The 12,243-nt window shown below is 37.1% G+C and overlaps 1 protein-coding gene across 2 annotated transcripts in view; it reads right to left on the bottom strand.

The window, feature by feature from the left end:
- Nucleotides 1-5,994: 5,994 nt before the first annotated feature.
- The window catches only part of MBTPS2 (membrane bound transcription factor peptidase, site 2), a 40,217-nt gene continuing 33,968 nt past the window's right edge, over nucleotides 5,995-12,243 (bottom strand). The window contains exons 11-12 of one of the 2 annotated variants that reach the window (XM_055338797.1): nucleotides 11,129-11,204; nucleotides 5,995-8,986 (exon numbers count right to left, since the gene is read on the bottom strand). In XM_055338797.1, coding sequence (XP_055194772.1) covers nucleotides 8,764-8,986; nucleotides 11,129-11,204 — 299 coding nt within the window. In that variant the 3' untranslated portion in view covers nucleotides 5,995-8,763. The remainder of the gene's footprint in view (nucleotides 8,987-11,128; nucleotides 11,205-12,243) is intronic. The other variant, XM_055338796.1, reaches the window with a different exon arrangement.

Here is a 12,243-nt window from a genome sequence, read left to right as displayed (position 1 = left end):
ACTAAAAATGCATATTTTGAACAAGTAATCAAGGAATGCAGTGCTCCAAACTTAAAATCATTATATAATTAAAACAGATGAAGATAGAATACTTACTTTAAAATCAGGACATCTATTCCAAAGATAGATTTTTCTAACCTTTAAAGACTAATATTAAACAATCCACAGAGACAGGAATTAAAGCTTGAAAATCTAAGAAGTAAAAAAACATTTTAATTAAGAAGTTAATAGAAATGGTACCTTTAGATAATGATATATAATATATTAAGGATAATCTCCAGATTGCTAATCTATATTGTTTAGGAATATCGGTTAGGAATCTAATCTAGGAATGAGAAACACTATTTCAATAAAAATAAACATATCTTAGGGACGTCTGGGTGGCTCACTGGTTGAGTGTCTTCCTTTGGCTCAGGGCATGGTCCTGGGGTCCTGGGATCGAGTCCCACATCGGGGTCCCTACAGGGAACCTGCTTCTCCCTCTGCCTATGTCTCTGCCTCTCTGCGTCTCTCATGAATAAATAAATAAAATCTTAAAAAAAAATACCTTAGGGAAAAAAATGATTTAAGGACTCTTGTCAATTAAAGTATGAGACATATTCTCAATTCACTGTATTACTGAATTGACAAAGTAAATGATAAATATATGCCTCCTAAATAAATAAGAATGGCTTATCAAATGAGAGATAATTTCACTTATTATTTCTATTCTTTCCAAAGGATATAAATTTATTCCTCTTTCTGGCTGGTATGAAATACCTCTTTATTTTTTTTTATTTTTATTTTTTTTTGAAATACCTCTTTAGATTAACCATCTCCTTTGAGATGACTGGGTTAATTAGTTGAGGATAACAAAACACAAAGTAATATTCCTACTTTGCACCAATATCAAAATACATTGCATGTAAATTAAAGATAATGTTTGAAAAAATGAAATCATAAAATTATCATAAAATGTTTGTGAATATTTATAAAATCTTGAGAAGACTTTGAAAACATTTTACCAAAGGTGGAAAATATAAGGCAAAGCTTGACAGATCATGATATATAAAAACATAAAAACGGTCAGATGCCCAACTGACTGAACCACCCAGGCGCCCACCCCAAAATGGAACTTCTCCAAACTCCTGATTACCAACTTATTTTTCCCAGGTATTTCCATAACAGAAAAGGGGATGCCCTGTACTGAAGAAGTGAACATTCTGTAAACTGCAAAGTGCTACTAATTTCCATCGTAAATTTCTCGTGATACACACCTAGAAAGAAAATTATAAGCCATTAAAGGATGGAAACAAAGTGACTGAAAGGGAAGAAAAAAACGCTAGGAATAAAGTATGAAAGTAAGGGACCTGTAAGAGCAGCTAAGGTATGGTCAAATATATTTGCAAACCCTTGTAACAAACGTGAGTCCTGAGTAATGAAAAGTAGTAAGGTGATGATTAGTGCAGGGAAATATGGACAAATGATGTGGTTAAAAAAAAATCTACAAAAGAACACACATTAAAAATGAAAGCTTAGCTTCTTTTCTAATTAATGCAAAAATAAAGTGAGCATGTAAAAAAATAGCTTATTTCGAAATATAATACCCTAAACTGTGCACAGAGTAGACAGCTTTCCACTGTCTGATGTAGTCCTCAAAGTCCATTCTTCCTCAGATTCTCTCTCACGTTGGTTTGTCACACGGCCTCCTTCTGAGTTAAAATGTTTGGGTAAGATCAGATTTAAATGCCTAAGTTACTATCAATGGACATACACACAAACACAGGTTATTTTGTGGGCAAAATCTTTAGCCAACACCTTAAGTATCATGATTTTTGGTTCATTTTGATTGGAGGAGGAAATATTTAAAAGGATCAAGGTCTGGAAGACATTCGGGACAACCAGAGTGAGCCTGAAGGCAGTGTAAGCCAAGAAGGCGTATCAAAAGGAGGCAGGATCTGATACCAGTGTGGAGGGGACTATCAGGGCAAATTTCTGTCGTAATTCTGCATTGTAGGGCAGCCCCGGTGGCGCAGCGGTTTGGCGCCACCTGCAGCCCGGGGTGTGATCCTGGATTCCCAGGATCAAGTCCCACGTCAGGCTCCCTGCACGGAGCCTGCTTCTCCCTCTGCCTGTGTCTCTCCCTCTCTCTCTCTCTCTGTGTGTCTCTATGAATAAATAAATAAAATCTTAAAAAAATAATTCTGCATTGTGAAAATAAGTAATTTAAGTACGTAATATTTTGAGCATGCAGGTACCATATTAAGAACTTCATGTAAACTGTTTTAACAATCTTAAAAAGGAAAATACTGTTGTATTTTTAAAATAGTTCATGCTATGTAGAAGAATAAAATCGGATTTCCTACCTCATACCATATATTCTAGAAGTCAAAGATCTCACTGTGAGAGTATAACTCTAAAACAAATAGAAGAGGTGCCTGGGTGGCTCAGTCAGTTAAGTATCTTTCTTTGGCTCAGGTCATGATCTCAGGGTCCTGGGATTGAGCCCCATGTCAGGTTCCCTGCTCTGTGGGGAGCCTGCCTCTCCTTCTCCCTCTGCCTGCTGCTCCCCCTGCTTGTGCTCTCTCCTTTTCTGTCAAATAAATAAATACATAAATAAAATCTTTTTTAAAAAATAAAGCAAATAGAAAAAAGTACACATTGTTATTGTGACTTTGGAACAGAACAGCATTTTTTTCAGTGAATGAATCAAAATGATTCATGAAACAATCAAAACATTAATGGATTTGACTATATCAAACCAAAGGTACTTGTTCAACAACAAAACCTCAGAAATAAAATTTATAGATGGGTCACAGACTGGAAAAATTATTTGCAATATCTAAAATGGACAAGACATTGATGTCTAGAGCATGGGCTGTTCTGTAAACAGTTAAATAGTAAATATTTTAGGCTTTGTGGGTCATATGGTCTTTGTTGCAACTGCTCAACTCTTCAACTCTGCTTTTGTAGCATGAAAGCAGCCATACATAATATATAAATGAATGAATGTGGCTGTAGTTTTTTTAAGATTTTATTTATTTATTAGAGAGAAAGAGAGAGAGAGAGAGAGAGAGAGAGAGAGAGAGAGAGAGACAGGCAGAGGGAGAAGCAGGCTCCATGCAGGGAGCCTGACGTGGGACTCGATCCCGGGTCTCCAGGATGACGCCCCGGGCTGAAGGTGGCACTAAACTGCTGAGCCACCGGGGCTGCCCTGTAGTTTTTTTAAAATATTGATTTTTTTTCAGAGAGAGAGAGAGAGAGAGCAGGGGGAGGGACAGAGGGAGAGACAATCTCCAGTCGACTGACTCCCCACTGAGTGCAGAGCCAGAGGAGGGGTTTGATCCCAAGGTCCCAAGATGACGAGCTGAGCTGAAGTCAAGAGTCAGAGGCTCAACTGACTGAGCCACCCAGGCACCCTTGAATGTGGCTGTGTTCTAAGAAAACCTTTTTTACAAAAATAGGTGCTGAGCAGGATTTGGCTTGCAGGCTGCAGTTTGTTGACTCAATCTAGAATACACAAAAAAATTCTTATGGCTCAATAAGAAAAATTTAGTAAACTCAATGGACAATAGGCAAAAGATGTCAATAAGCAACTGGCAAAATGAAAAATCTAAATGGCTAAACAAGTATATGGATGCACAACCTTATTAATCTGAGAAATGCGAATTAAAAAGAAATGCCATTTTGCAACCAACACATTTGTGAGAACATGAAAGACAATTCAGGTGGAGGAAAGGGCATGGGAAACATGGAACCCTCATGCCTTGCTGATGAGTGTCAATTACAGAGAGACATTCTGTAGAGAAATCTAGAAGTGCTAAGTGAATTTAAGTATGTGTTTCCATAATCCAAATAAAGGAGAGCTCCTTGATAAGGGGCAGCAGGCACCTTAAACAACACAAATACGTTTTCCTTATTTTGTAATTAGATACAATATATTTTTCTCATTTCACTAGAAATAGACAAAAACACCATCTAGACTGTCAACTAGTCTACAGACCAGCTGTTATAAACTTTCTACCAATGTGTTTTAGACATGAAAAAAATATTAATATTCTTAGCATCTAATTCTTTTACAGTTTAGAGTTTCATATTTAAGGGGACTGGCTTTCTGATACTTGATTGAGTGCAAAATTTATATAAATCTAAGGTAAAGCAAATTTCAATTTTGTAGGATGGACAGCCAATTACAGGGTTCTATTCTTAGATCTTTCTGGGTTTTTCCCTCCCCTAAAGTGTCAGGAACACATCAAAAGAAAAATTTGAGAAATGGTCAGTTAATAAGAAGGGACAATTATTGAATATTTATCAGTCTTTAGCTAAATAAAACTAAGATATCAGGATGTTTTTGTCTTTCTTCATTGGGAAATTAAGTTAGACAATATAACCTGCTTGGTAATTAGAATTGCAACTTCCTTTAGCCATTTTTTTCCTACCTCCATCTTGAGTATAATCTATTGTGGCATTAAGTTTTGAAAGAGAGGCTTTCCTTTCAATGAATTCATTTACCATGGTCTGATAAAATATACAATGGATTATTCAAATAGCATGGCCAAAACAGCAAGAGTAGCTTGCAAATACACTGATCAGAAAGGTGTATTGTCTCAAAGAAAATATACCCACCTGCTTTATCTTTTTTGGGGGTGGGGGAACAGGGAGAGGGAGATGGAGAGGGAAAGAGAATCTTAGTAAGCTCCACACCCAGTGCAGAGCTTGACACAGGGCTCAATCTCACAACCTTGAGGTCACGACCTTAGTTGAAATCAAGAGTAGGATGCTTCACCGACTGAGCCACCCAGGTGCCCTCACATGCTTTACCATTTTTTTTAAGATTTTATTTTTTAAGTTATTTATAAAGATTATATCCATTCATTTGAGAGAGAGAGAGAGAGAGAGAGAAGGAGAGAGAGAGAGAACACTAGCACAAGCAGGGAGAAGGGTCAAAGGGAGAGGGAGAAGCAGACTCCCTGCAGAACAGGGAGCCCGATGTGGGGCTTGATCTCAGGACCCCGAGATAATGACCTGACCCAAAGGCAGATGCTTAACTGACTGAGCCACTCAGGTGCCCAAAGATTTTATTTTTAAGTAATCTCTACACCCAACATGGGACTTGAACTCACAGCCCTGAGATCAAGAGTTACATGCTCTACCAACTGAGCCAGCCAGGCACTCCTCTACATGCTTTACCTTAAAAAAAGATTTGTTATTTAACTCTATTCCAGCACTGAAAACCACTTCAGAGTTTTAAAAAGTTGTGAAGTAAATAAAACATTTTTTCCCAGTCTTTTATCACATGTTCATTTGCTTAAAAGGTTAGATTATACTAAAGCCTATGTATACTTTCATTTGAAGAGTCATTAAAAGAAAAATAGTTTACAGTTAACTGTATACATTAAACAGGTGAATTTTATAGTATTTAATTATATCTCAAGCTGCTAAAAAAAGTGGTTTAGATAATCAGTAACCTAGTCTTGTGGCTCTTAACTATAGTAGAATGGGATCAGAGGCAAAAAGGAATGGAATGATGCTAGCCACTTAGGATTTGGGCTAAACTTCCAGCCTATTTTATCTGGCCTTTAGGTAAACTAGAAAGAGAATATGTGCCTGTGGGGGGGTGGTGGTGGAGGGGGTAGAGACAGAAAGAGAGAAAGGAAGGGAGGGGGAGAGAGAGACAGAGAGGGGGAGAGAGAGATTGAAACTGGCTCTATGGACAAGGGAGGAAGTGCTAGAGCAAAAGGTCAAGACGAACTGAATGTGAGAATTGAAATACTTTTCCATGAATTCCTAAGAAACAGACTCAGAGAACACTTCTGTCAGACACTATTAAAAGGAAATGTGATAGTCCTCTTTCTTCATCCATAAACAGGCCATTTCCGAAACAGTAGTGAGAACACAGGAATCTCATTTAAAAAAGACTTCTTTCTGTGGCCTGCAACAACTTTCATATACAGATTGCTTGGGTTGAAAACTGAAGGTTGCTCTTAGAAACAGGAATTTAAAAACAACAAAGATCATAATGTATGTGAAGGGAATAATTTTGATAGAAAAGAATACATTTTTTTAAAAAAGACAACACACTGATACGATAAAACGTAGAGTGCTGGTACACATTTATTCTTTTATTGCTAAACATCAAATGCCAGCAACTATGGTATCTTCAAGTTAAATACTAAGAATGAATTATAGCACAGTCGAAAGATCTGTAGGAAAAAAAATACCTGTGCACCATTAATTAGTATGTGGACATTCAATAAATACCATAGTACAAACTGATGACCAAGAGCCATGTATCCATGAAGTGCTTGTTTAAAATTTGCTGTTAGCATAGATGACAATGATCCTATAAGAGCGATTATCAAAAGGTGAAGTTTAACTGCATGTCTTTTCAAACTGAGATGAAAAGAATATATATGTTCTTTACACATCATAGGTGATTTAAAAAACCTTCGAAAATGTAAACAATGTAGAGTAGGAACACTAAAAATAAAGTTGTACTGTTGAACATGTCAACACAGAAAGAACATCTTCAAATTCTCAAAGTAATTCCTTTTTTCTAATTGCTTTACAGAAACCCAAATGGATTATTTTCATAAAGATGATAATATACCAGGGACACAAAGACCTTTCAAGTTATTTTTTGTTAACATATATTTATAGTAAATATTCAATAATACTATTGATAGCTTACTTAAATAGAAACATGCTTTTCTAATCCATAAATAACAGTATTCATCATCCATTCAACCATATTTATTAAGTATTTATGATGTCTCATGCACTGTGCCATGGATGCAAAGATGAGTATGGCTTGGCCTTTGCTCTAGAAGTGCCCACAATAAAGCTGAAGAGACAACAGATAACATTTCCTTTCTTATACAATGAGGCCATCTCTATACAAATGTGAATGACCTGCTCAATATCCTAATAAGAGTGGTTCCTAAATCCTGACCCTATGGAGCAACAGACCAAGATGTTCATATGCTACAAGAAAATGAGGTGTCTGGTTGTTGTTGTTGTTCCCCACCCCCCCCAGAAAAAAGAAGGAAGTTAATGGTTAGAATTTTCTCTCTTAAATTTTTTTCTCTGTTAAAAAATTGACCTGCATATATACAACATGTTCATTAGTAAACTGCTTGGTTCATGTAATCAAATTAATTATGCAAGTATTTCATGGCATTCCCTAAGCTCTACTACCTAAGCTGATCTGGGCTCTCTGCTAATAGAATTTGATCTTGAATGACTATCTACCTAAGAATACGACAACCACCTTTTTTCTGGGATAAATAAATAACTTGTACAGTTTTAGTAGTGGTAATGATGACCTTAACTCATTAATAAAATATCAACATTATATTCAAGAAATAATTTCTATTTAAGAAGGCAGGCAAACTTGCAATACAGTCTATAAAGAATTTGTTTAAAATGATTAAAAACTTTTAGTGCCTGAAGAGCAGCTCAACAATCAGAAAAAGGTGAACTCCATGGAATGACTCACTTAGTGAAAAAGTTGGGTACATGGCTGTTAATGTTGAGTTTATGAGGGAAGCACATATTCTTCATCAAAAATAGCATGCTTAGACGCTTGGAAGACCAATAATTTCACAGTGGCCTGTTGACTTCCTGGATCTTCCAGGGCTGTATCTCCAGTCCAAAAGGCCTGGAATTAGTTAGGGCTCTTTTGGGCTTAAGAGTCAGTTCCCAGGCTCTGGCAAATTCACATCTGTACTCACATGCAGCCATTCTCACTGTACTACCAAGTCTTCCGTGGACCCATCGAGGTAGCTTAGGAGAAAGATGGAAAGCAAGGACTGAGTGTTTAATTACCCAACACAGAGAAACATGGAAGCTGCTGGTGAGGACAGACTATGGTTAAGAGCCTAAGCTCCTTGAAGACAGGAACCCAGGACTTAGGCCCCAGATAACCCCAGCAGCACAAGAGAAAATGTCTACCCTGGAAAAGTTCTGAGCTTCAAAGCTTTGTATAGAATGAGACCCAGGACTGCAGAAGATCTGTCTCATGATCTGTTAGAAGACCAGGCTCAGTTCCGACATTCAACTCTAACTTTGTCCGCTCACATGCTGCAAGTGGAAGATACTTTTTGCAGCTCACTTTGAATGTCAAGGCTGGCTAGTGCTGCCATAAGAGACTACAGAGACACATTATCAAAGAGGCAATTCTTGTGGGGCAAAGCATGGGTCACTATATGCCCTACTTCCTACTTGGTTCACTTATTTGGTATCACTTGACAAAGATTTTCCCTTTCATGTCAGCAGATTCTTTCATAGAATTTTATTAATTGTAATTAGACCTCAGTTGTCAGAGTACAAAATAATATACCAATAAATCTTAAGATACTTTTCAAAGTAAGACAAAGGATAAGAGATATAGGCCAAGAAAATGCTCACCCTTCCTCTTGGCCAGAATCTGGTCTTCTTCAAATCTGGATTAATGATGCTTTTTAAAAAAGATTTCCTTGATTAATTCTACTCAATTTTGTCCTCCTTTACACTACCGCAATATGATAGGAGTCACACAAAATGCTTTTATGTGAATTTTCACTTGTTTAGAAATTGTTCTGCAAGCATCCGAAGTTTGTTAAGTTCAGTCTTTAAAAGTAGAATGTAGTCAGGACCATGCCTTTCATTTCTTCTTTTTATCCCTCATCCCAGAGTTCGGATATTCTGATACAGGAGGAGCTTAAAGTTGTTGGTTAAAACGTAATTTTAAGGAAACGCTTTCTATTTCATATAAAGTATCATTCTGCCAGATGAGTGCAAATATTACCGTGCCGTAACCATCCAGAGTCCCAGGGTCACGTTGGCAGCCAAGAGTACACTGCCTCCAAGCAAGATGAAAAATCCTATCAGATCTTTGATATCATTGTCTCCAATCACTGAGGTAAGGGTAGCATCTAGGAAAGAGTTTAAAATCCACTGACCATCCAAAGCAAAACAGGGCACTGCATTGACAATAGCCAGAGCTCCTGAGAGGGAGATCAGGTACCTGGTTAAAATGAGTTAAGGAGCTGATTGTGAGGTCTGAGTGGAAACCACATTATCTAGTAGTCAAAAGAAGATATTTTACTAGAACTGCATTTGAGATTACAGTTGACTTCCCTCTTTTCTTTAAACTTCTGCCCACTAGCATAGGATATTCCTTCTTAGATTTCTAGTGTTTATTTATTTTTTAAAAGATATATTTGAGAGAGACAGAGAGAGATAAAGAGAGAGAGCAAGTGTGTGGGTGACATGGGTAGGGGCAGAAAGCGAGAGAGAATCCTGAAGCAGACTCCCTGCTGAGCAAGAAGCCCCATGGGGGGCTTGATCCCAGGGCCCTGAGACCATTACCTTAGCCAAAACCAAGAGCTGGCTGCTCAAAAGACTGAGCCATCCAGGCACTCCAGATCTCTACTATTTCAAACAAACTGTTTATATTATCTCAAAGCTCAAAAACTTTGCCTAGAAAAATAAAGGCCAATCATTTGTAAACTAAAGCAATCTATAACAAACTCAGAGGAAGCCTGAGTCTTTGTAATCCTTTAATGACACAATGAGGGAAAGGAATGTGGAAGCAATTAGAAATAAGGGAAAATTACTTTTTGATCCTTACAAAGTATTAACTTAGGAAACAAAGATCTTGGCCCCTTCAACACTATTTTACTATTATATCTATAAGGCTATAGCATAAATATAACTATAGCATAACTATTTTATCATCTATAAGCTTATGTATATCACAAATCTGAGACAAACTTGCAATCTACATGGTACCATCTTTTTTTAAGATTTTATTTATTTATTCATGAGACACACACACACACACACACACACACACACAGAGAGAGAGAGAGAGAGAGAGAGAGAGAGAGAGAGAGAGAGAGGCAGAGACACAGGCAGAGGGAGAAGCAGGCTCCATGCAGGAAGCTCGACATGGGACTCGATTCCAGGTCTCCAGGATCACATCCTGGGCTGAAGGCAGCGCTAAACTGCTGAGCCACCCAGGCTGCTCTACATGGTACAATCTTGATTGTACGTATTTTTCAGTAACTGCTCATTTGTTTTCTCTTTCATTTTTTTGCAAATTATTGAGGAAGGAAATGAAAATGATTAAAAGTATCAAAAATATGTATTGTGCACCTGAAACTGATGTAACACTGTAAAATTAACTATACTGCAATTAAAAAAAAGAACCAAACTTAGTAATTTAAAATCTAGAAAGTAAAAAAGAAAAAAAGTGACAAAAATAAAGAACACTTGTAAACTGTTCAGTTTGTTCAAATTCTTCATAATGGTGAATTTTAGGGCAGCCAGGGTGGCTCAGTGGTTTAGCGCTACCTTCACCCGGGGGGCCTGATCCTGGAGTCCTGGGATCGAGTCCCGCATTGGGTTCCCTGCATGGAGCCTGCTTCTCCCTCTGCCTGTGTCTCTGCCTCTCTCTCTCCGTGTGTCTCTCATAAATAAATAAAATCTTTTAAAAAAATGATGAATTCTAAAAAATCAAATTTTATATTCAAACTTAATATGCTAAAGAACCCAAGATTTTGTCCTCTGAATTGCTATTTTAATAGTGGAAACTATTTACTCATTCCTCCATGGAGTCAGAGTGGACAGGCTCAGAAGGCAGAATTCAGCACCTCGATACTAACTGAAGCTTTCATTCTTTATAAACTTACTAAAAGGTCTCAGATCTGCAAATTCAACTCCCAATTTATGGTCTGGGTTTCCTCCATTCCATATCTTAACTTTCTTCTTCCCTGATAGATCTCTTGCCTTGTAACTTCATTCCTAAAATCTGATCTTTTTCATCGTTAAAGTCTCCTTTGGGGCAGCCTGGGTGACTCAGCGGTTTAGCCCCGCTTGCAGCCCAGGCCATGATCCTGGAGACCTGGGATCCAGTCCCACATCGAGCTCCCTGCATGGAGCCTGCTTCTCCCTCTGCCTGTGTCTTTGCCTTTCTCTCTCTCTCTCTCTCTCTCTCTGTTTCTAATAAATAAATAAAAATAAAATCTTAAAAAAATAAAGTCTCCTTTGTAGTTGTTAGCAATCAATCAATACTTCTAAGGTCTATGCAGGTCCTATTCAAGGTAAGCCTGATCATCTTCCAGATAACACCTTTTAAAAACATTCTTCATACCAGAAAGGATACTTGACAAATGTCTCCACAACGACAGGCAGATCTATGCTTAGAAAGTTGAAACGTGGGATAAAGCTGGTGATGCTCACTAAAAACAAAACAAAACAAAACAAAAAAACAAAAACAAAAAAAACAAGGAATAATGAATATTGTTCATACAGCTAAGCAACAGTTTATAAATTTTTCCATTCGGTCAAAAATTGGGCTAGCCTATTAAATTGGTTGAGAAAGCCCTTCCCAAACATAAGTAGGCAGCCTATATGCTCCACATATAAAAACCATCTATTATTCTAGAATACCTAATAAATACAGTGGACTACAGAAATTCAGGTCCCAGTGTGTACTTATATTTGGAGGTGAGAATAAGTTAAAACTGACTATATGCCAAGTATGACTACCAAATACAGGGACTAACTTAAAAACTATGCCAGAATTTATCAAGAGTCCTTATCCCCCCCCCAAAAAAAAAGAGTCCTTATCCCTCAAAGAGGTATAACCCTAAAGTCACATTTACTCTATTAATAAATAAGAATGACCCAGGTTGTATCTCAGGATATGACTATGAACCAATGAGAGCCTTTTAAAGAGTAACATAAAACCTACATGTTCATCAACTGATGAATGAATAAAGAGAATGTGATATGTCCATACAATAGAATATTTGGCCATAAAAAGGAAGGACATACTGACACATGCTATACAACATGGATGAACCTTAAGGGCATTATGCTAAGTGAAAGAAGTCCATCACAAAATATTTTACTTACATGAAATGTGCAGAACAGGAAAACTTATAGAAAGAGAAAGTAGATTAGTTGCCAAGGGTTGGGGAGAAATGAGAAGAGATTCCTAATGGATATGGGGTTTCTTTTTGGGGTGATGGAAAATATTCTAGAACTAGATTGTGGTGATGGTTGTACAACTCCAAATATATTAAAAAGTCTTCAACTGTACACTTTAAAAAGGTCTAATATATGGTATGTAAATTATATTTCCATACAAATGTTATAAAAAAAAGGAACTTAGACATGGGATGCAGTTCCATCTTGCTTCATAAATTCAGATTATTTTCCCAATGGTAAATTTCATATAACACTTAAGAACAAGTTAATAAGACTTTGTGGCCA

The sequence above is a fragment of the Nyctereutes procyonoides genome, unplaced genomic scaffold, assembly GCF_905146905.1.
Source record: "Nyctereutes procyonoides isolate TBG_1078 unplaced genomic scaffold, NYPRO_anot_genome, whole genome shotgun sequence".
Lineage (NCBI taxonomy): Eukaryota > Metazoa > Chordata > Mammalia > Carnivora > Canidae > Nyctereutes > Nyctereutes procyonoides.
Note: the sequence above shows the minus strand (reverse complement) of the source record. Positions and strands in the feature narration are given on the sequence as shown.